Source organism: Xenopus tropicalis, chromosome 10 (genome assembly GCF_000004195.4).
Source record: "Xenopus tropicalis strain Nigerian chromosome 10, UCB_Xtro_10.0, whole genome shotgun sequence".
NCBI classification, from domain to species: Eukaryota; Metazoa; Chordata; class Amphibia; order Anura; family Pipidae; genus Xenopus; species Xenopus tropicalis.
The window spans coordinates 21,783,727-21,809,542 of NC_030686.2; the positions used below are offsets into that span (position 1 = coordinate 21,783,727).

The window sequence follows — 25,816 nt, forward strand, 5'->3', positions numbered from 1 at the left end:
AGCCCAGAGGACCACTACCAAGCTGGTAAGGAATAACCCCAGGGTGGGGTACATTTGCCAGGAGTACGTGGGTGCCCAGAAGGGCCTAACAATCTAAATAGTTCCCAGGGGGTGGATTATAGTTCGTGCAAAACTATAAGTTCCATGCAGGATGCTGCCGCTTTGCAGAGCGATTTGACAAAATTGGAAAACTGGGCAGCAAACTGGAAAATGAGGTTCAATGTTGACAAGTGCAAAGTTATGCACTTTGGTAGGAATAATATAAACGCAAACTATCTACTGAATGGTAGTGTGTTGGGGGCATCCTTAATGGAGAAGGATCTAGGGGTTTTTGTAGATCACAAGTTGTCTAATTCCAGGCAGTGTCATTCTGTGGCTACTACAGCAAATAAAGTGCTGTCTTGTATAAAAAAGGGCATTGACTCAAGGGATGAGAACATATTTTTGCCGCTTTATAGGTCCCTGGTAAGGCCTCACCTTGAGTATGCAGTGCAGTTTTGGGCTCCAGTCCTTAAGAAGGATATTAATGAGCTGGAGAGAGTGCAGAGACGTGCAACTAAACTGGTAAAGGGGATGGAAGATTTAAGCTATGAGGTTAGACTGTCGAGGTTGGGGTTGTTTTCTCTGGAAAAGAGGCGCTTGCGAGGGGACATGATTACTCTGTACAAGTACATTAGAGGGGATTATAGGCAGTTGGGGGATGTTCTTTTTTCCCATAAAAACAATCAGCGCACCAGAGGTCACCCCTTTAGATTAGAGGAAAGGAGCTTCCATTTGAAGCAGCGTAGGTGGTTTTTCACGGTGAGGGCAGTGAGGCTGTGGAATGCCCTTCCTAGTGATGTGGTAATGGCAGACTCTGTTAATGCCTTTAAGAGGGGCCTGGATGAGTTTTTGAACAAGCAGAATATCCAAGGCTATTGTGATACTAATATCTACAGTTAGTATTACTGGTTGTATATATATAGTTTATGTATGTGAGTGTATAGATTGGTTAGTATAGGTTGTGTGCTGGGTTTACTCGGATGGGTTGAACTTGATGGACAATGGTCTTTTTTCAACCCTATGTAACTATGTAACTATGTAACTATGTAACACCATCCCTGGGTGGAGGCACGCCATTTAGGGGAGAAATCCCTGTAAACCCCCATAGTAAGCGGGGATCAGGACTCCTGTAGCGCCAAGTAAAGACAAGTCAGCAGGTAGTGCCACACAAGCGTTTGTAAAGTGTACATTTGGAGGCACTGCTGAGATCGTTTTGACTACAGCTTAGAAGAAAGGGCCCTGAAATAACTGCAGCCTAGTGTGTCTGTGAAACCCTTCTTCCGACCGGGCTAGATTTGGGCCACCCTGATGCGCACCCCCAGGGGGGATTTGGCGCAAAAGAGGAGCAAGGCAGCTCCTGCCAATTGGATTGCAGGCTAGTGGGAGCCAAGAAAGAGCCGGGGAAGACACGTGAGATTGAGGCGTGCCAAGGGTGACGCGTACCTGATTTGCATATTGACCGCCCCGTGAGGCCGGCCGGCCAATAAGAAGCCTTAGAAAGGGCGCCAGTGAGCCAGGGAGTGACGATGCGACCTGACGTCACGGGGGCCATCTTGGATCAGTTCCGTGTGTTACACAGCGTGAGCAGGGTGTGTGACTGGCTGCTGCATCACACTGACGATATGTCTGCACCCAAGGAATGCGGTAGCGCGGGCCTTGAGTCCCTACCGGCAAAGCTTACCTACCAGCTGGCATATGATGGCGGGGTTCGCTATGTATGGCTCGGGTCCTTCGCTGAACAGACCACTACCAGAGGGGAGCCCCAAATGGTCCCACTATGTGGCGAGTGCGGAGAAGAGGCACGCATGGCCTTGACCCATCCGACGGGGCGTTGCGCCCATTGTGGCCATCAATGCTGGATGGGCCCCTTTAAAGATGAAGCTAAGAGTCACGGACACAGCGCGACGCTGGCGCTGCTGTTCCAGCTGAGCCATGGAAAGCTAAGCTCCTCACAGCACAGCGGGCACTCGGGCCAGGAAAAGAACGTTTCATTTATTTTCTTTGCTGAAAAATAAAGAATGTGTTTTGATTTTGGGCAGTAAGTTGTCCTTTCTCTTATTTGAGTGGTGAAATGTCTAAAGGGACAGAGACTCTTGTGGGGACTTTCACAAAGACTTTGGAGGGTGGGAATGTTGTTATGTCTCACTTTTCCTTTCCAGTTCATCCAATGTACCCTGGCAGTCTCCTGGAGGAGCTGTGAAGCGTGATGTTAACAATATGGTAAAAAGTATTGTGTTTAGTAGAATGTGTGTCAGCCAGGAGGTGACAATTTTCTTGTAGGGGGAGAATGTAGGGGTTTACCAAAAATGGGCCCTTAGGACAGACACCCCTAGGACAGGCCACAGGGTGGTGATAGTTAACAGGGACACTGGGATGACTGGGTTATCAATAGTTAACAGGGAGTATACCTGTAGTTCGGGTTATGGCCACAGGGTGGTGCATAGGCCCATATAAGGGATTGCAGCCATGTGCTGTGAGACAGACATTTTGGGGACTGCTCCAGGCAGGAGTACTCCAGGTACAGCTCAGTTAGAAGTTTGGTAATAGATCACTCCAGGAGTGAGATGTAGGAAACCACAGGTTAGAATGGGCAGACATGACCCCTCCAGGAGTGGTAGTGAGGTTAAGACCTCCCAGTGCTACATCTGCTGGAGTGCAGGGCCACAAGTGGCTAGGGAAGGTGCACCAGGTCCAGGATCTCGGATTTGAGGATGCTTAGCGTGAGTACCGGTGTGGGTCCCTGTGGTGAGGCTTCTAGCGTGAGTACTGGGGAGGGCTCCAAGAGGGGGTGCCTCCTGACGCGAGTACCGGGAAGGTCACCTAGAGGGGAGCATATGGCGTGAGTACCGTGGAGTAGTCCAACAGAAAAAGAGTATCAATGAGTAGTAAGGAGATATGCCCTGCATGCTGTATCAATATATGTGCCACTCCTGGAGAGGATTCTGCCTAATAAACCGTGCATCTAGTTCACATACAATATTGTGTCTGCGTATCTGAATATCTGCCAAGCCCAGAGGACCACTATCAAGCTGGTAAGGAATAACCCCAGGGTGGGGTACATTTGCCAGGAGTACGTGGGTCCCCAGAGGGGCATAACAATCTAAATAGTTCCCAGGGGGTGGATTATAGTTCCACAACACCATCCCTGGGTGGAGGCACGCCATTTAGGGGAGAAATCCCTGTAAACCCCCATAGTAAGCGGGGGCTCAGGACTCCTGTAGCGCCAAGTAAAGACAAGTCAGCAGGTAGTGCCACACAAGCGTTTGTAAAGTGGGCTACACTAGATATACCATGACCTGCATGAATGAAAATCTTCATAGTCACATCAGCTAGTAACATCAGCTACTATCATCAGCTAGGAACATTGGTTAGCAACATCAGCTACTAACATTGATTAGGGACATAAGCTAATAACATTAGCTAGGAACTTCAGCTAGTATAACATAGACATAAGCTTGCAAGTTTCTGGAATGCACTGATTGCCTTTTTATTAAATGCAATCAGTGAATCACTCCTAGCTATGGGTTCCAATCTATGAATTAACAATGAAATGTCAAGAGGGAGATGTATGCAAATGAATTAAGCTGAGTTATGTCAGGATCTATGCAGCCATACAGGAATGACTGGCAGTCTGACCCACTTATTAAAAGGGGTACAGAAAGGGGAGAGGGTCTTTCCCTTTACAAAACCCTGCTAAGACCCCATTTAGAATATGCCGTGCAGTTTGGGTCTCCAGGGCTCAAAGTCATGATTATTTGCACAAGAGAAGAGGTGCTTCTTTTGTCAAATATAAGTTTATTTGAAGTTAAACTTATATTTGACAAAGTTCTTTTAACCAGATTTTTTCTTACCCTCACCAACCACAAACTATGTTTTGCATAACTGAATAAAATGTAACTTTCCAATATACATTGATTAAAAATATTTAAGTTATTTGTAAAAGTAACTGCTGTTGACAGGTGTCCATCTATCTGACTGCTTGGTCTGACTCCAGAAACATGGTAGCAGCAGCTGGCAGAACTGACTTGGAAATGAACTGACGTCTGCTGCACACAAAAAGAGATAAACACTGCTGTCAACTGCAATTAGAAAAACTGTATAAGTTATAATTAATGTACATTGGAAAGTGGCTTTGAATTATATTTTCTCTCATTATGTAAAAACTGGTTTTCGGTGGAGATGCCATTGTCCTCTGTCTGCGTGGTAGAAATCCAAAATTTTTCAAATAATTCACATTTTTGAAAATGATTCCCTTTTTCCCTGTAATAATAAAACAGAACCTTGTATTTGATCTCAACTAAGATACAATTAATCCTTATTGGAGCCAAAACAATCCTATTGGGTTTATTTAATATTTAAATTATTTTTTTAATAGACTTAAGGTAGGAGATTTGAATTACAGAAACCCCAGGTCCTGGATAATGGGTCCCATACCTGTATTAGAAACAAGCTCTTCCTTATCTCGGAGAAATGCGAAATGTATTTTTTTTTTCCAATAAAAAGTGAAATCCAAGGGCAGCTCACCATGTGCTATTAGCCCTTTCCCTCCTTCATATTTATACATTTCAGGCAGACCGCAGGGGAACTGCAGCATCTATTTATAATCATAGCACCATTCAGATGGCACGCTGGTGAAAGCAATAAGGCAGCTCCTTCTTACAAACAGACAAGTTATTATTCAGAGAAGGAATGCTCTTTACACACATTAAGGTACTCTTTTATACCATATAGTAAATTTATAAGGCAATATACGCTGCCCTTCATAACAGAACAACAGGATATTGGCTACGATTCTAATATATACTAAAAAGAATGGGGAGAACTAGGACAGGGGAAAAGGGATAAATTATTGCAGTTTGTGGTTATCTGTGCCTGAATTACCTTAATATATATTAAGTCCCAGGAAGAAACACATTTACTAGCTATGGTAAAACACTACAATAAAAGGCCCTTTAATTTCCAAGCAATGAGCCCTGTGGCACGTAAAAATCCCAACACAGTGCTAGTCACACACTGAGGCAGATACTGAACCCAGTCCACCTTAATGCCACACCTTAAGAGTCAAGTCACCTGTTGCAGGTGACTCAGGCTGTAAAATAAATGAATGCAGCAAGGGTGACCTTTTAGTGGAATTAGGATTCTTGTCTTTTCTAGTGTGCTATGTTGTGACTTTTACATGCATTCCTTCGGCACATGCACTCCTTTGGTGCACACATTTCTACATGCACTCCTTTGATGCACACGTTCTACATACTCTCCCTTGCTGCACACGTTTCTACATGCACTCCTTTGGTACACACTTTTCTACATGCACTCCTTTGGTACACACGCTTCTACATGCACTCCTTTAGTACACACGTTTCTACATGCACTCCTTTAGTACACACGTTTCTACATGCACTCCTTTGGTACACACGTTTCTACAAGCACTTCTTTGGTGCACACAATTTAGGCAAGGGGTAGGCAGAAAAGATGCCGATGGCGCAAAGATTGAAGAAGCGCTAGGACCGACTTACATTTTTTGCCTCCTCTAACTCTTCCACCCTACACATCAGCTGTTGTGGTGAGTGTCAAGCCTAAGAAGTTATTGAGCACTGGTGGGAGCAGGACACAGCTGGGCTTTTGCAATGCCACCCCCCTCAGCCCTCTGTGCTTAGCTTTACAGCATGAGGGGGTCCAGGGGGAGACCACACCGCTAGTGCAGATACCGCAATTGCGCTTCCTGCACTAAAACAGACATATTTCAGGTTTCAAAAAATGGAAATTCGGCTCTTAAAGTTACCAGGAGCGTTTTTTTGGCACCCCTTGCAACTAATGGGGCGCTGCCACCTGAGGCAAGTTTCTCAACTAGTCTCGTAGCAGCAGCTCCACTGCTGGGCCCTGTACTTGCTGCCTGTCCTGGGGAATGTATTAAGCACAAGGCTGCTCTGCTCCACCCCCAAGTAGTGCTAGATTCAGTGCAAGGTGAAAGGCACAGGCTGCATTCCAATCCCCAGGGCCGGATTTCTCTTTGGTGCGCCCCGAGGCCGCCCCTGTGGGAGTCCCCCATGCGCATGCGCGAACGCGCACCCCAGTGCGCATGCGCAAATGCGCCCCCGGTGCGCATGCGCAAGCGCGCCCCCAGTGCGCATGCGCAAAGCGCCAGCTCCCCATTGCGCATGCGCAAAGCGCCAGCGCATGCGCGAACGCTCTTTTTAACTCCCATACGGAGCAGTGGGGAGAGGTCCCGACTGCTCCGTATGGGAGCAAAATTAAAAAATGTTCTTGCGGCGGGGCGGCATGCCGCCCCTAAACTTCTGCCGCCCTAGGCCCGGGCCTTTGTGGCCTCTCCACAAATCCGGGCCTGCCAATCCCCTGAATTAAAATGTTCTGCAAATGAACACTAAGGGGTTCAATATTGTGCCCTTTAGTGCTCAAGCAATTGCAGCAGAGGATCTTTTTAAAAGAAAACCAAATGCTGTATATATTGAATAATGTATCCCCCTATTGTAAAATAGAGGGGTAAAATATAAAAAAATATAATTCCATGACCATATAAGCATACGACCCAACATTTTGAAATTCAAAAAGGGACAAAAAGAAATGGCGCACCAAGGGGCACATTTACTAATCCACGAATCCGATTCCCGAATGGGAAAAAATCGGATCAGAAATGAAAATTTTGCGACTTTTTCGTCGCCGTCGCGTTTTTTTCGTATTTTGCGAGATTTTTTCGTTGCCGTCACGACTTTAACGTATTTAACGTAAACGGTGGAAAAACCAATCTGATTTTTTCACGACGGCGATGAAAAAGTCGCAACAATTCGTGAAAAAGTCGTGACTAAATATGCCCCCTAGTGTGGTGAATTTTTTTTTTGACCATGCCCATTTTTGCGACCACACCCCCTAAGTACCACTCCCAAAAAAACTTGCCAGGTTATTTTAAGTTTGAACACATTTCTGGGGGTTTTGGGGTCCCCCAAGAGGCCTGTTTAGCTTATTAGTTACTTATTAGGTATTGCTTTTAGCTGCTCTGTAGCCTTTAAAATATGGAATCACTTTCAGGTGTGTGCTAATGAGCCGGGGCTTTAGGCTGATGCCACACCAGGCGTAGGGCTGATTTTTTCGGCAAGCGGAAAAACGCTTGCCGAAAATTCAGCCCTACGCCTGCTACTTGTGCCTGCACCCGAATGAATGGGATACGCTCGGGTGCAGGCACATGTAGCCGATATACGCATGAAAACGCAAGACTTTGCATTCTCTCGCGTTTTCATGCGTATATCGGCTACATGTGCCTGCACCCGAGCGTATCCCATTCATTCGGGTGCAGGCACAAGTAGCAGGCGTAGGGCTGAATTTTCGGCAAGCGTTTTTCCGCTTGCCGAAAAAATCAGCCCTACGCCTGGTGTGGCATCAGCCTTAAAGCTCCCTGCTCTCTCACTAGAGCCTTTGTGTTAAAGGTAGGTGCAATGGGGTCTTACCACCCAGTCACATTGTCCACTGGGGGACTTGAATTTAATTGCATCACCCCCTGAGGTAAGGGTAGATGCAATGGGGTCTTACTACTCAGTCACATTGTTCACTGGGGGACTTGAATTTAATTGTTTCACCCCCTGAGGTAAAGGGTAGGTGCAATAGGGTCTTACTACTCAGTCACATTGTCTACTGGGGGATTTGATTTTAATTGCACTACAGATCTATATTGTTAATAGGCAGTGTAGGACTCACGTAAAATGAGGGGCCTTGACGTGGCACGTGAGCTTACATATTTTGGCCAAAGTGTGGTACTAACACCTCATCTTTTGTAAAAATTATTTTTAAAGGCAACCTAAACGCTGGCAATTTTTTTCCTATTTCTCTTTTTCTCTTTGAGCAGGTGGTGGCTCTAGTCGTTTATAGCAGCTGGTCAGCTCTATAGTGAGTTAGACCGAGCGCTGGCGACTTGTTTGGGTTTACCTTATTAGTTACAACTGTATCTAAGTGCAGGTGTTAACTTTCTGGGCTCTCTGCCAAAAGCCCACTTATTTGATTAAGTTTGAGAAACAATGGATCTAAATACAGGTATAGCTTGTTAAGATTTCTGTGCTTTTTGCCAAAAGCTATTTAAGCTAATTAAAAGAGAAGGAAAGGTAAAAACTTAAGCTGGCCATACACGTAGCGATCTGATGATGTTTTGTGCGACTATCAGGAAGATCTATGTAAATACAGCCATAAGCATTTACAGTAATGCTCTATCAAAGGAAACACAAGATTTCTCCTGGCATTTCAAGTACACATAGGCCCAAACATCCCCCCACAAGCCAAAGAAATAGTGATCTAACAACTTAGAATCCAGTCCGGGCTTATATGTTACAAAAAGGGGGCCCAGCAAGTAAATCACTGGTCAGGGCTGGGCCGGAAATACAAGTTTACTGGCAATGTAATTCCTGGTAAATTTGTAATACCCTAAAAATCCCTCCTTTCCCTGTCCCTCTTCGCTAAAGAATTACTCCTTATAAGTACACAAAGACCTATACCCCACCCACTCTGCCCATTTTCACGCCCTGTGAGATCATTGCCCCATATTACACCCACCCGTATTCTTCCAGACAAAAAGCATTACAAGAAAAAAAAAATGACGTGATATAAATGACATCATCAAGTACAGTTTATAAGGCTATAAAATATAGCATAAAATGGGTAAGGTTCAAATGATTACCCAAAGAGTCCTCTTAAATCTGCATAGCTTATTATCTCTGTCTCCTATGTCCAACACCTCTAAGTCTTATTATACAAATAAAAGCACCTAGTAAAGGACTGTGATGTTCTTCTCTGATTCTCTGAAGCCACTGAATCATGGAGTAAAGCCAGATTTAAATACCAGTGGATAATGTATCCAGTGCCAGCATCTGCAGAAATCAGCATTATACTGGTCCTCTCCGCTTTCTGCCCATGCACCCTGCATGCACGTGCTTCCGTATCAAGACGTGAAGCTATTAGTCTGATTACATCAATACTGTATATACAGGCTTGAGGTTTCCATTCCATTAACAGGCAGTTACTAATACACCTCAGGACAGGCTTGTTTTGTACAAGCATTAGGGAACATTTTGCTGGTATCTGGCAGTGGGACCCCTTCCTTGCCAATGTGCCCAGCAAGGATAGGATCTCAGCTATGTGTTGTACTTGGCATGCAGCAAAGGAGTGAATATAGCACCGGCAAAGCCAAGTGATAATCAGTTTGCCATTTGAGAAGCAGCACTCATGCTCTTTTGCAATCCCCAAAGGGAGGAAACACAAAGTGCGTTTTTAGCATTAGTCATCTACGAAAGAAGACGATGAACTGTTTTTAGAAGAAAATAGTAATTTATGCCAAACACAATTTAAGTAATTAGTTAATTTAGTGTTAATTTTACCATTTCTTTTCCCGGCATATTTGAAACATCGGCTGGTACTGTTTTCAATGGCTTACATTTTGGGCCACAAAATTTCACTGGGTGGCCTTTTTGCATTTGTCAAACATTTGCTATGCATAAATTATTCCCATCATTCACCTACAAAACTAGTAAATATCTAGTATATTTTAGACTGTTACACTGTTTAATTAGAATTTTCTCAACCTCAACACATTTTATCTACATTTTTAACATAAGTTTTTTTTAATATTTAAATGTCATTTTCATTCATTCAAGGGTAGGCACAAGAAGCACATACTTAGGGTCCAACAGTTTGTGGGTGCCAGGGACATACCTTTTCTGCCTGCCAACCCTGAGTTATGGTCTTTCTGGCTTGTCTTTAGCTCCCGCTCTTCTTCCCCTGTCCCCAACCCTTGCTCATTATATAGCACGGGTAGCGAGGGAATCTAAGAAACATTTTGCAGACAGTTACTGGGAAGGAGCATGAGGTAGGGTGATGAGCTGGGTCCTGCCTTAGGCATTTTGGCCCAGTGCTGTTAATAAAAGTGACAACTTGTGACCAGAACTGCAACTTATGATGATGTGTATAACACTGGGGCTTATTTACTAATGCAGGTGCAAAGTGCAATTCATTATGCTTTTACCCACATTTTCCTCATAATTCCAGTTTAGTCTCAACAGTTAACACTTCAAAGAGGACAATCTAATTTCCTTTTTTTCTCTGTATTTCACTGAGCTTATGGTAAACTCTGGAAAGTACTTCAAATCCCAGCAACCTTCAGCAGCTCTTAGAATGAAAAGAGAAGTAGGGAAATCATAAGCACAAGACGAAAAGAACTCCAACAAGTTTGCTTAAAAACAGGTCTTTATTGTTCCATTTAAAATCAGAATCAAAATGGAACAATAAAGACCTGTTTTTAAGCAAACTTCTTTGTCCGGAGAGCTTGGAGTTCTTTTCGTCTTGTGCTTATGATTTCTCCCTTCAGCTGCGGGTTCGGGGCTCTGAGCACCCGGACCATTGTGGACCTTGGTGAGCAATCTGACTCTATTTTGACTCCTTTAACACTTTTCTGTGTTTGTGACTTATTAGAGAGAGGCTCGGAGTTTGTACACCCGGGCCTTAAGAGTTTACCGGGTATGTCCTGTTAATATTGCTTCACACAGAATTTGCATTGATTAACTTTAACGATAGTTAATGTTACTTTTAATTTCTCATAATTTTCTAATATATACTGTTTGTGTGGGACTTTGGGTTGCATTGCATGAAAAGAAAAGTAGCTCTGCAATATGTGGAATACCAAAAACTGTTTGTGCACACTACATGCTGCATTTGTGCAAGCCCTATTAAAGAATGTAAGCACAACTGCAAAGTGCTAGTTTGGACGAAAATTGAAAAGGCCTCTATACTACTCAGAAAGGTAATTACACTCACAGATGGCTCGCTTGCAACTTGGGAAGACCAAGACAACATATTTCTTTATGAGTTATGTCCAAGCGAACTTTGAATCTGTTGGCAATCCCAGGGATGTTAAAGGCCATGATTAACATCATATGCCCAAAGCGATGCCATTCTAAAACGAATGCAGGAGTCAAGTCATCAGGGTGCAGAAATCAAGTCAACTGCATGCTAATGCCATAATTAACATCTTATGCCCGAGACTAATGCAAGGCAATATTATGCTGCAACTTTGATTAAACATAACGAAAGGTATAAGATATATAGAAAACCCCTTTTTATTCTGATTTTGAAAAAAATGTATTTATATTGATTGGTGAGAGATAAGCTTGCCTAGGGAAATAAGGTCTCCTATTTATAAAGTCTGATCACTGAATCCTGCTCATGTAGTTTTGAGAGGATAGTGGGAGGCAATGTACAAGGGAATAGTGTTCCTTTAAACCTGCCAATCCCAGTCAGTGACTTGTTTTTCTCCTGTCTTCTCATGTAGCAGAGAGAAGTATGCTTTGGCCATATTATTTTTCCTATTGCCTCAGTTCCAGTTAAAGGAGAAGGAAAGGTAAAAATTAAGCTTTATCAGAAAGGTCTATGTAAATACAGCTATAAGCACTCACAGAAAAGCTCCTCTTTTAAAAGAAACACAGGGTTTCCTGTCTCCTTTTTTGTAAACATGTTCTTTGGGTATCTGACTTCCTTTCTCAGAAAAAATCCTTCATTCCTGGGACCAGAGTCTGCACAGTTCTCTCCTCTCTCCTGCTCCCTCCTCCCACAAGAATGCTAAGACCTCCCTCCCCCCTCCCTTAGGAATGTGTAATGTGAGCTATAAGGGCTACAGCAATACAGCAGGAAGCTATGAAGACCAAGCTGCAATCTTAAAGGAGAACTAAAGCCTAACTAAAGAAGTAGGGCAGAAATGTTGTACATAATGTTTTGGGTTTCTGTACCAGCCAAGGTGACCACAACCCTTTAGCAGGGAAGATTTGTGCCCAGTAGCCCCCCATCTTCTTTTCTGCTGATTACCTACACATGCTCTGTGCTGCTGTCAGTTACTGAGCTTAGTAAAACGCTGATTAGTAATACATTCAGATTCACATAACATGACAGATCTAAAACCAGGGCATTTGCATCAGAACTGAATAATTAGCCTTGTAGCATCAGCGTATATGACAGACAACCCTAATTTTCTGCTTGACAATTTGCAACGACCCCTAAGCTCAGCTTCTCAACAGCTGCTCAGACCCCACTGAGCATGTGCACTGTCCAGGAGGGAGGGGGGACAGAATCCAAATTGGGGCGCTCTTGTGACAACTGTAACGACCTATATTGTTCCTACTATAGAGATGCTGAAACTTTAAGCCAGTGCAGTCAGTTTATAATATAAAATATGGCATTTCTAGCCATATTCATTTTTAGGGTTTAGTTCTCCTTTAAGCAAACAGAGAAAGTTTCTAGGGCTCTTTACTCAGGTATGGTAATGCTTTCTGCAAAATAAATATAGTGTTCTAGGTGGCATGTATAAGTGAAGAGGATGAGGCCCAGCTACTATTGCAAATGGAGGAGGCTTCAAAACTAGCTCAAGTTGTTATTATGTGGGATTCATAAAAAGCTAGTAGGTTTATATAGACCCAATTCTAGTAATATAACTACTGACGCATGGGCCACTCGGGAGGAGATTCAAAAGAGACTTGAACAGGTAAGCAAAGGTCCAGGACCGGATGGTATTCATCCAAAGGTATTAAACAAGCTTAGCTCTGTGATTGCCAAACCTCTTCACTTAATTTTTCAGGATTCATTGAAGTCTGGTATGGTGCCCAGAGACTGGCAAATTGCTAAAGTGGTGCTGTTATTTAAAAAGGGATCCTGTTCTCAGCCTGAAAACTATAGGCCTGTTAGTCTGACATCAGTAATAGGAAAGCTTCTGGAAGGGGTAATAATGGATAGGGTACTTTAATACATTGCAAATCACAATATTATACGTTTGTGCCAGCATGGTTTTATGCTTAACAGATCTTGCCAGACTAATTTAGCCCCATTTTATGAGGAGGTGAGCAGGATGTAAGGCAGGCAAGTGTCCAGATACATTTGGCTGTACAGTGTATCAAGCCTGCTATCTCTATTATCTTGCTTCCATGCTAATAACATTGGCAGCAAAGGTCAGATGGCATTCCTGGGTAAAGAGAGATCCAGAAGCAGGTGAGATAAGAAAGAGAGAACATATTTAATATCATTCAATTGTGCTGTGGAAAATCAAATTACAGCTGAAATGGCTGAAAAAGTAGGGCCAAATAGACCTTAACATTAACCATATGTTGCTGTAATCAGATGCCAGCATGTTCTTCTCAGACATTCATTAATGCAAGGTTAATAAAATTAGGGCTCTTTGTAATCACATAATAGTCAGGAGCATGACTACCTTGTACCATACTCATGTACAGAGACTTTCTATAAAAAATCCTCCAATCTAAATAAGGAGGAGCTGTTTCCTGCAGAAATACAGCAATCAATGCAGTTTGCAACTGACTTACAGCAAAAAAAAGGCATAGAATATATCCAATGCTTGGGACCTGAGGTTTTCTGGATAAGGGATTGTTTCACAATTTGGACCACCATACCTTTTGACAACTAAAATTTTAACATTAAATTAATAGGATTGCTGTGCAACCAATAAGGATTTGTGCACCTTAGTTATCATCAAGCACCAGGTACAAAATTGTATTACTATAGAGGAAATTATTTGCTCTGAGTACTCAGCGTATGACTATGTCACTCATTCAAGCAAGCCATGGTTTTTAATGCTATCTTCAGCCTCACTGTTTTGCTTTCACTGTCTAGGAGGTTGGTATGGCACAGTTATCTGAAAAAAAGTTGGGTTGCTGGTATGGGTTTAGCGGGGTGGCTGAGAGAAGTTCATTTGCCCCAACAGATCCTGGCTATATAGTGATTGATTTGGCGTTTTTACGATTCGGTCTGGTAAGTGAGCACACTTAACGAATTACTTTGGTGTTGGTGGCTATCTGCACATTGCACTTCATTGCTTGTTTGGCACTATACGCTTAATGTGTATCATTAGTCTCAAATTTTACACACTATTATTTTCATTTTATTTTTATGCACTTCCACTATATTCTGTATAAGTACTTTTGGAGTCTAATTAGAGGGGACCCTATCAAGTGGAGGCTGCAAATAATTTTCACCAGGCATTAAATAATACTTGACCATATATAGAGCTTAGTATTTTACACTTTGGTATTGCCAGACCTGCCACCTTAAACACCTGCATGTTAGCCCTCCCTGTTGGTGACATCGGAGGCATCCAGTTCTGTGACATCACCAGCAGATTATGATTCATCTTAAAGTAAGAGTCCATGGGGTGTGGGTCTTTTGCTTTTGTGACTTGCACATGATTTGCCAGTCACTTCTTTACTTGCCATGAGTCATACTGATCTACATTCCAACTGTTGTGCTTTTTGCGGGACAGTCCTAATTTTTTATCTGCCAGATCACCTGTCACCCTGTGGGTATGGTTTAAGTGCTGCACAATGTTCATATTCTCATTTTTGAAATGTTGGGAGGTATGTGTTGGCACTATTGATTACAACCCAAAATCCTTATTCATTTATGTCCTGGCAATGCAGAAGCACCTATGATTCAGCAAATGTCTAAATCTAATAGATTCCCTGGGCTTCTGGTTAATCCCTGAATGCTGCACTGAGAATATCTACAATAAAGCATGTATTGCTGGGGGGAAGCAACTGGGAACAAGCCTGTAAAGCAATTAAGTAAAAAGTTAACCATGTTGTTTATTCTAATACCCTTGAACTACAGTTTTCTTTACAACTTCATTAAAATTGGAACATACCGGTAGTGTATTCTGGAAACAAGATCTTATCTCAACATTTTATCAGTCATTAAGCTATGGCAGGTTTCTGGTTTTTCCACTGACATTATGGAATGTCATGAAGGAGTATTAGTAATGTGTAGGACAAAAGAGCATTACAGGGTCTCTATAACAAATAAATTTTTATTAATGAAAATGCTCTGACCTTTGCGGGTATATGTGGACACGTTTCAGTCCTTTATAGTGAAATATTTCTGAGTATTCCAAGCAAAAAGCCAGAAGTAAGGAGTCAGTAAGTACAGAGTAAATTACAGCCATTGGTGCTCCCCAACTTGGATTTCTGAATAACCCTGGGTTGTTTTCCAAGGTTCTCAAAAATACTGCACACCTACCTATCACAAACAACTTAACTATCAACAAAAAACAGAGCATTTTTCACCCTAAAAGATCATTTTAAGGTATACCATCTCTTTAAACGTTAAGAGAATTTCAGTATAGAGAATTCAGAGTGCGTCTCTTTGGCCTATTTACTTTATGGATAAATGAGAAATACAGGTGATGTTTTTGTAGGTGTTTTATCCCAGCTCATATCATTTAATCTCTTATGACCTTAAACTGTGGGATATATGTTAACTACTGTATTTTCCGCACTATAAGGCGCACCAGATTATAAGGCGCAGTCTCAATTACAGGGTCTATTTCTGTACTCAATACATATATAAGGCGCACTGGATTATAAGGCGCATGCTAAAACATCCGGTCTACAAAAAAAAATAAATGAGTAACGGAAGCAAAACAGTGAGTTAAGTTGAACTTTATTCAACAACAAAGAAAAGTATCGGTAACGGAAGCAAGACAGTGAGTTTAGTTGAACTTTGTTCTACTATTTAAAAATACACTCACATTATTTGTAAATCAATCTTCTCCCATGAATCCGTCAAAGTCCTCATCTTCTGTGTCTGAATTGAACAGCTGGGCAATTTCGTCATCAAACATGCCGGGTTCCCTCTCATCATTGTCGGAGTCGGTCTCGTTGCCACTCTCGTTGCCAGGTGGCTGTTCAGTAATGATGCCGGTTTTTGCGAAAGGTCGGACAACAGTTATAGCAGATACCTTAGCCCAGGCATCCACAATCCATTCACATATGGTGGCGTAACTTGCCCGGCGCTGCCTCCCAGTCTTAGTAAAGTTGTGTTCGCCGTCTGTCATCCATCGCTCCCATGCCGCTTGCAACTTCACTTTGAACGCCCTGTTTACACCAATGTCCAGCGGTTGGAGTTCTTTTGTTAATCCTCCCGGAATGATGGCAAGCTCCAAATTCATTTGCTTCACTTGTTTTTTCACAGTAGCGGTGAGATGGGCACGCATGGAGTCGCAGATCAACAGGGACGGTGATGTGTGGAAAAAACCATCCGGTCTCTTTACATACACCTTTCTCAGCCACTCTCTCATTTTCTCCTCGTCCATCCAGCCCTTTTGATTGGGCTTAATGATGACTCCGGCTGGAAACTTTTCTTTTGGCAGCGTCTTCCTCTTAAAAATGACCATAGGTGGTAGTTTCTGTCCATTACCGTGGCAACTAAGAACAACAGTGAAAGCCGACTTCTCATGCCCAGTGGTGCGTATCGATACCGTGCTGGTCCCCTTTATCTCCACAGTATGGTTCACAGGGGATGTCAAAAGTGAGGGGGACCTCGTCCATGTTGGTGATGTGGTTGGGCTGGATCTTTTTGTCGGTAATCTTGTTACTGCAGTAGGTGCGGAAGATGGCCAGCTTTTCTTTGTAATCCGCTGGCAGTTGCTGCGCCACTGTAGTTCTTGCCCGGATGGAGAGATGATGCCTTTTCATAAAATGAAAGCACCAAGACGGACCTCCTTGAAAGTGTTCGATCTCCATGTCTTGTGCTATCGTTGTTGCCTTCAATCGAATGGTGACTGTAGAGACGCTTCTCCCGGCTGTTCTTTGTTCAATAACCCACTGTTCGAGTCGGTCTTCTAACTGTGGCCACCTCGCTTTGTTCCCGCGGAAACTCTGTTTCGTCTTCTTAACTTGGCGCAGTTCATTTTCTTGCTTCCTCCCCTTCCGAACCATAGATTCATTGATGTTGAATTCTTTTGCAGCTGCTCTATTCCCGTTTACAACTGCGTAACTGGCAGCCTGTAGTTTGAATTGTGCCTCGTAAGCATGCCTCTTCTTTGGTGCCATTTTCGGGGGGTTGTTTTGCAGTATACTGGTAGTATACCTACCGGAGGCGTGACAGAGGTAAGCGTACGTACTGTACGTATTATGTAATGTTCTCTGATTGGTTTATCGCTGCCAATGTATGTAGTGTACGTATTTCGTCCCTGTGTCAGCGGGAAATGGTCAGACACAGATTTTGAAACTCAGTGCACACATTAGGCGTACTGGATTATAAGGCACACGCCCAATTTTTGAGAAAATTTAAGGCTCTTGGGTGCGCCTTATAGTGCGGAAAATTCGGTAATCATCTAGTCTCCAGTAATTTCTAGCATGATTGCATGTTTGCCTATGGGATGCTAAACAAACTTTTCTTTCATCTATTAAGCAAGTACACAAGTAGCCTTCACCAGAAAAATCAAAAGACTGCAACTGCATACATATCAACACAATATCAGGGAACTTAAGACTCCAACTATTTGAAAATGTTTAGCTAAAAACTCTAAAAATTCAATATTAGTGACCAGAGAACTGGGGTGTTCTCCTCTGGTGAATGGTTCTTTCACCCCTTGATGAATATGCCACCGCGAGTGCAAAGTCCCCACAGTATAAGCCAGCCTTGAACTTTGTACCTTGGAATAAAACTTGTTGCTCTGACTTGTCCAGTTTTTGGGGTCCCTTAACACTCAATTCCTGTTTCTATAAGCGCTGCTTCAATGAAACATCTTTAGCAAACACTAATATATCTGGACATGCTGACTTGCTATAACATACAGTGGATATAAAAAGTCTACACACCCCTGGTAAATTGTCAGGTGCCTGTGCTGTACAAAAATGAGACAAAGTATAAATAATTTCAGAACTTTTTCCACCTTTAATGTGAACAATAAACTGTACCACTCAATTGAAAAACAAACTGAAATCATTTTGGATGAGGGAAGAATACCAAAAATACTAAAATAGTGGTTGCATAAGTGTGCACACCCTTAAACTAATACTTTGTTGAAGCACCTTTTAATTTTATTACAGCACTCAGTCTTTTTGGGTATGAGTCTATCAGCATGGCACATTTTGACTTTGCATGATTTGCCCACTCTTCTTTGCAGAAATCTTTGCCAAATCTGTCAGATTGCCTGTGCACAGCCCGCTTCAGATCACCCCACAGATTTTCAATTGGATTCAGGTCTGGGCTCTGGCTGGGCCATTCCAAAACTTTAATTTTCTTCCGGTGAACCAATTCCATTGTTGATTTGGATGTATGCTTTGGGTCGTTGTTGTTGTGATCGTGTAGATGTAGTATATTCTTACAAATATACTGGATATTCCAATATTTACCACAACCAGGTAAAAGGAAACAACCAGAGATGAAGCTATTTTATTTCGATTATCCAGCCCAGAGACAGCAAATGATACAGAGTTCCTTTAAATGTGCCCACAGGATCTGTTCTATAGGGATTAGCCTTCAGGACTTCTCCCTAACCTAACTCATATATCTTTGTGTGTGTCTATGTGTCTATGTTTCTACATTACTGTCAAATCTATCAATCTATGTGAGTATAAGAGCTTCACAAGTTATACTCTTAGAATCTCACTGACCAAAGTAGGGATATGTTCTGATTGGCTGACAAGATAATCAGGTATCAGAATCTTATTGTGTTAGTCAGTCAGGTAGTTCCCATAAGGAGCTGTCTCACCATAAACAACTGTACAAACAGTTCCACTTTAAAATGCAAAAGACCCTCCAGTTGGCTTCCTGTGATATCTTGGTGTTGATCACCCCCCTATAATAAATACCAAGGTAACTACCAGAAAGGCACTTCAAAGCATTCCCAACTTAAGCAACTTAATTAACATCTGACTGCCTTACTGTTTAAATCTATACAGATATCTTGTGCATATGTACATTCTTACAATTAAATGATACTAATATCAAAATTCCAAAATTGGAAAACTGGGCAGCAAACTGGAAAATGAGGTTCAATGTGGACAAGTGCAAAGTTATGCACTTTGGTAGAAATAATATAAACATGAGCTATCTAATAAATGGTAGTTTGTTGGGGGGATCCTTAATGGAGATGGATCTGGGGTTTTTTGTAGATAACAAGTTCTCTAATTCCAGGCAGTGACATTCGGTGGCTACTAAAGCAAATAAAGTGCTGTCTTGTATAAAAAAGGGCATTGACTCAAGGGATGAAAACATAATTTTGCCTCTTTATAGGCCCCTGGTAAGGCCTCACCTTGAGTATGTGGTGCAGTTTTGGGCTCCAGTCCTCAAAAAGGATATTAATGAGCTGGAGAGAGTGCAGAGATGTGCAACTAAATTGGTTAAGGGGATGGAAGATTTAAGCTCTGAGGTTAGACTGGAAAAAGGCACTTGCGAGGGGACACAATTACTCTGTACAAGTACATTAGAGGGGCTTATAGGCAGATAGGGGATGTTCTTTTTTCCCATAAAAATTATTAGAGCACCAGAGGCCACCCCTTTCCATTTCCCAAGAAAAAATTATCCTTTATTTGCTATCAGTCTCATTCTACAAAAATTTTTCTTTCTGACATATTACTTTAAATGGGTTAAAATGGGTTAAGTCCCATTACTTGGAAGGACATATGCATTTTATGTAGATATATTGTTTACATTTCAAGATTTAATTTCATAAGTTGCTTAACAACATATGCTGTACATTTGTCTCGGAACTTACTGAGGTCACTTTGCGGTAGATCTGTGCTGCGTTTTGGCATTCAGAGTAAGGATATTCAGACGTAGCCATTTCAAGCATACACATTCCAAAGGCATAAACATCCACAGCTTCGTCATACTTTTCTTCATACATCTCAGGAGCCATAAATTCTGGTGTACCTGCAGGTATAAAAAACACAGGGGTTAGCGGTGACCAATTAAGAATAATATCGGTTGTGCAGGTTTGGAGACCTTGGCAAGATATGAGATTTGTAATGAAATGGCGCCCACCAACTCTGAACCAGGAGTAGCTCCTGAGTTCCCACAGAGCATCAATACAGGCAGGGCAGTTGCCCTAAAAGTATCAGGCTTACAATTTAGATGGGAGGGTAACTAACAGACACAAATAGGCAAATATAAGTGTTGTTGGTTACAGTGGGTGACACTGCAATATAAGTGCTAGTTCCCAGATCTGGTGCTGTGCGAGTGCTCCAAAAGATAGTTTAGTTCTAAAAAGACCAAGGGAGGATTCTCTATGGGATCAGGGAGGGCATTCCAAATGTAAGGAGCAGCAAGGCAGAACGGTTTAAGGCAGGAAACAGCAGTAGTAGTGGGAGTCAGCTATAGGCAAATCATTTTTTTCTGCTGCTGCTGCTTTTGTAAATAATTGTTACTTGAAGTTCCTAAACCTGACTGTTTTGCCAACCTAACTGACCCTTCTCAACCTGTTATAGCTTCTAATAGTAACAAACTCCTGCTGCACAAATATGGCATCCCCCTCATAAAGGAACTTGGGGGATCTAATAAGTAAGGTAAAAGCATCAGGAAATACTTTTATGGCAAAATTATAAATAGCATGCAAAGACAATGTTATTATATATTTAAAAACAGTTTAATTTTGGGTGTCAGTATCTCTTTAAGTAAACAAAGATTTCAAGTTATTTGTTTAATTTTTATATTTTTTCCACAATTTTTTTCATTGCTGCTTTTTATAATCGTAGTTTTTAATCAATGTGGAGACGTTCATGCTTTTTTAAAAAGTGACTTGTGGTAGAAATAAACACGAAAATTACACAAATACGAATTTCTAAGAAATCTGCCTCTATGGGGGTCATTAACTAACATTCGTATTTCTTTTTTCTTTTTTTTTTTTAGATTTTTACTGTTTTGGCACATAATAAATGTGATTTTCTTCACCATTCACTTAAGTGCTTTTTAAAAAGGATGTTTTAATAAATTACTTGGCATTCATGGTTTTAGAGAAATTGAGTTTAATTGTGGTTTAATAAACCACTAAAAAAAAAATGAGAATGTTAAATGGGCCTCTATGAGTGCAGAGGTAAGCAAACTTTTAGAAGTCTTCAGAAGTGCCCCTACATTTTTTATGGCAAGCATTAGTGGCGGTAACTACCAGGGCAGTGAGAGGTGAGCTTGCATCCAGGCCGTACCCATTTGGGGCCCACTGGAGTAGATACACCCCTGTAGATTTTTTTCCAGTGCGATGATTGCGGTAAGAAAATGCGCATTGTTACAGCAAAGCATAAAAGCATGGAAGGGATGAATTAGAGGGAGACACAACTTCACATAAATATATGAGATATATATATATATATATATATATAATCCAAAACAAAAATCGGCACTCACCGCATCAGCATCTCACGCCGGGTGCTAATCACAAATAGAGAACACATTCACAAAAAAGCACTCACGGCTTCAAAAATGTAGAAAAACGATTTTAGATTTATTAAATCATCGCATCAACGCGTTTCAATCCAGACAGGATCCTGATGACGATCCTGTCTGGATCGAAACGCGTTGATGCAATGATTTAATAAATCTAAAATCGTTTTTCTACATTTTTGAAGCCGTGAGTGCTTTTTTGTGAATGTGTTATATATATATATATATATATATATAAAGCACACACACACACACATATATATATATATATATATACTGTATATGTATATATATATATATGTGTGTGTGCTTTATAAATGACAAGACTTCTGTTCTGCATACTGCCTAACAATCTATTTAGTGCCATACCAGTAAACACTCCATGCATTGTTTTTGTAAATATTTTAATGTTTCTATTCATAGATAAAACATACAGAACAGGTAAATCCACAAGCAGAGACTTATTTTATCTCCAACTTTGTGTTTATCAATGTTTGTACTAATTGTAATTTGAGTAGAGAATACAGGACCTTGCTGCAGCCTGGACACACCAACACAACCTAATGCATGCATCCAAATAACGTGCAACTTAGGGTATGGGTAGGACAGGAAGGGGTTCACCCGCGTGCCTACAGTCAGTGCTGTATTCATTGGGGGAGGGGGTGTAGGTCTCTGTGCTCCATTTTGTAGCAGGGCTACATTTTTGCAGGGCTCTGATCGGGCAGACCTGTGCCTGACCTGGACTCACAACCTAACCCACATCTGTCACCTCCCTATGCCCTCTACCCAGACCTGCTACTCAACCCTAGCTGCAACTTACATTCCGACCCAGGGACCAGGAAAACTGGAAGAAACTTTACTGTGTGACATCACTCCAGACCCAGATTAACCAGGTAAGAGTAAAAATAGCATTATCATTAGCTGGGTACCCAAGCAGGAGACCTGCAGCAACCTTCTATGTTCAAGGCACTGAGTAAAGTGCAAAAAACATGTAGGACTGTGCCCATTTCTTGCACTTTGCATCCTACCCTGCACATAATATACTGTATGATCCATACAGACTTATTATGGGGTGAGTAGCTGTTGGTATCTTTTAATGCAGTGCCATCCAGCTTATTACATGTAGTGGGTCAAATACAGGTATCGGACCCCTTATCCGGAAACCCATTATCCAGAAAGTTCCAAATTACAGGAAGGCCATCTCCCATAGACTCCATTTTAATCGAATAATTCACATTTTTAAAAATGGTTTCCTTTTTCTCTGTAATAATAAAACGGTACCTTCTACTTGATCCCAAATAAGATAAAATTAATGCTTACTTGAGCCAAAACAATCCTATTGGGTTTAATTACTGTTAATTATTTTTTTTAGTAGACTTAAGGTAGGAGATCCAAATTACAAAAAGATCCCTTATCCGGAAAACCCCAGGTCCCAAGCATTCTGGATAATGGGTCCCATACCTGTATTTCTCATATAGTATGTTGAAGTATAGTATATAGTATAGTGAAGTCTATGGAACCCCTTAAGCAGACTGGGGGCCACATCTGGCCTGTGGGCCTTCAGTTTGACAGCCCTGTTTTAATGGGTCCATATTACTGAAGTAAAGGAATACAGAGCTTTCCAGACCTTGTGTTTTTCTTTATGTATTCAGTTTGACACCATCTGCAATCTATTGTTTACAGCACATTCAAAAAATAGTGCTTGCTAATAGTAAAATAAATGTACCTATGACACTCTTTGCAAAGGAGGCACTTTTCAACGTAGCCAGACCAAGGTCTCCAATTTTTACGAAGCCAGTGGGACCTGTGATAAAGATGTTGTCACACTTCAGGTCACGGTGGATGATGGGAGGGCAGCGAGTGTGGAGGAAATGAAGACCTTTCAAGATTTGACGGCTCCATCTTTGTAATACTTTCAGTTTCATCTCCTTAAATCGCTTTAGGTAGCTAATGTAAAAGACAAAAAAAAATGTTCTTAAATAGATAACATCACCACTATATGTATATCGGTGGCTTGGGTGATGCCTGCAAGAAACTGGTAACAAAAAATTGTTAAGGTGGTCCTACACAGGCAGCTTATCTGCAAACAAATGGCCTATCCAATTGATCTTCATGGATCTCTTAGTGTATGGCCAGCTTAAGTATGAAATTCAGTACTTTGTTGCTTTTTGGCATCTTTAGATTATATTAATTCACCAGAATCCAGTGGCAGAACTACAGGGGGGCAGATCCTACAAGGGTCTCTAGAGCTTTAAAACGTTGAAGGGTAAATCCAAGCACGCCGGACAACAGGAAGCTCTCTTAAAACTTAGTCTTTATTCATCCATTTAAAAACAAGCCACGCCTAACGCGTTTCATGCACGGATGATTAAGTGCATCCGTGCACGAAACGCGTTAGGCGTGGCTTGTTTTTAAATGGATGAATAAAGACTAAGTTTTAAGAGAGCTTCCTGTTGTCCGGCGTGCTTGGATTTACCCTTCAACGTTTTGGATATTTTGCCTTAGCTACGGGTTCGGGGCCCTGAGCACCTGGACCATTATGGGACTACGGTGAGCTTCTTCATATCGCTTTTTTGACCCTTTTACTACTTGAGTGATAGACCCGGGGTATAGACACCCGGGTCTCTACTTTATATTTGGTACGGTTTTATACCTTGAACCTTTATGAACCTTTGAGTCATAAATAACATTAATATTAACTTTAACTTCAGCGAGCATAAATTTAGCATTTGGTATCTCTAGAGCTTTAGTTACATTACTGCCGGAATCCCATCAACTAAAATCAGAACATCTGAACTCTCTCCTGACAAATTTTTCACAAAAGAAAAGAAAAGGGGTGTCATATAAAACATCAGCAGTTCTACACTTGGAGGCACGATGAACTAATGACTACAGTTTTCAAAACCACTAAAATAAGAAACAACATACGTTTTTAGGGTTCCTGATGTCATGAGTTCAGTGACGAGGACAATGCAGATCTGCCCTTTGACGGTGGTCTTCCAGGAGTCATAGAACCTGACAATGTTTGGGTGTTGCAGGCCCTTTAGCATCTCAACTTCTTCACTGAACCTCTGCCTCTCAGCTTTCGTCAGCTTTCTGGTCTATGAATTATACAAATAGAACGGCATAAACACTTTGATAAAGTACTGTAATCCTGGTGAAGATGTTCTAGTCTTAATTAGATGACTCTGACCCTTGTGCCTAAGCTTTGAGCCCTAGATGTGGCTGGACTAAAGTGATCATTATTTTTCAACATAAAATAATTTAAAACATGCTTGCATTTGTAGTCCAGAAACCCAAAGGGACAAGTAACATCTTGGTTGCACATCTGCTGATGGAAAAGCACCTGAAACTGATGGGGCCTCCTGCCATCACTTTGCATTCGGACCAAAATCGGACCATAACAGTGGTGGCAGGTGGCAGTCATTCAATTAAATGGGACGTGGCAAGGTCTGTTTCCGGCGCTAGCACCTAGTGAGTCATTAACCTTAGTTAAAGTGTGGGCACGTCTTCTTTATTTGGTTTATGATGAACATAAATGTATATTGCCCTTTTAAAAATATTTCTTTCATAATACCAAATATATCAGCTAGCAATTAAAGGAGAAGGAAAGTCATTTTGGCATTTGCCAAAGTAATTTTTGGCATTTAGGTGGCATTTGCCACCTAGAAAACTATATTTATTTGCAAAAAGCATTACCATATCTGAGTAAAGAGCCCTAGAAGCTTTCTCTGTTTTCTTAAGATTGCTGCTGCCATTTTAACTTGGTCTTCATAGCTTCTTGCTGTATAGCTCTAGCCCTTATAGCTGAGATTACACATTCCTAAGGGAGGGAGTTCTTAGCATTTTTGAGGGAGGGGGAGCAGGAGAGGAGAGAACTGAGCAGACTCTAGCTCCAGGAATGAGGGATTTTTCTGAGAGAGGAAGTCAGATACCCTAATAACATGTTTACAAGAAAGGAGACAAGAAATCCTGTGTTTCTTTTTGTCAGGAACTGCAGGGAATCGAACCCTGGACTTGGTGCTGGACTGCAAGTGCACTTGCTTAGTGAGCCACAGGAGGCTCCATGAGCTCCTTGGGATCAGTCGCCCTTATGTGCCTTATGCATTTCTACCAGTTTTGCTTATGTCGCAACATATATTGTTTATCACATGTGTGGCTGCTTTTCTAATTACCCACCTATATAAACCCTCTTCGGGCAACACCCAGTTGCTCGATCATCGTTCCTGCTGAGCTTTGTCTTGCCACTTCTGATTCCTGTTCCCTGCCTTTGCCCTGCCTGATCTCTGTTTGGTTCCCCGATTTGACCTCTGCCTGATTATTGGATTTGCTTGAACTCTGCCTGGACTGACCTCTGCCTGATTATTGGATTTGCTTGAACTCTGCCTGGACTGACCTCTGCCTGCTCACGGATTTGCATATTGCCGGACTCTGTACCTTACCTTACCACAGGCTTGTACTTTACTTTTATTTTTGTGTTCATTAAACTACCTATTTTCATCTCACTTGGCTGTCTGGCCCTTTAAGGGAGTTCTGGGGGTTATCTATACAAAGGCTCCTACCTGCT

General features: G+C 41.8%; 1 protein-coding gene across 1 annotated transcript in view; it reads right to left on the bottom strand.

Annotated features, from left to right (window-relative positions):
• Nucleotides 1-25,816, bottom strand: part of wnk4 (WNK lysine deficient protein kinase 4) — a 152,014-nt gene that overhangs the window by 52,457 nt on the left and 73,741 nt on the right. Inside the window, exons 2-4 of the mRNA XM_002932519.5 lie at nt 24,178-24,350; nt 22,976-23,196; nt 19,589-19,746 (exon numbers count right to left, since the gene is read on the bottom strand). Of these exons, the coding sequence (XP_002932565.2) occupies nt 19,589-19,746; nt 22,976-23,196; nt 24,178-24,350 (552 nt within the window). The remainder of the gene's footprint in view (nt 1-19,588; nt 19,747-22,975; nt 23,197-24,177; nt 24,351-25,816) is intronic.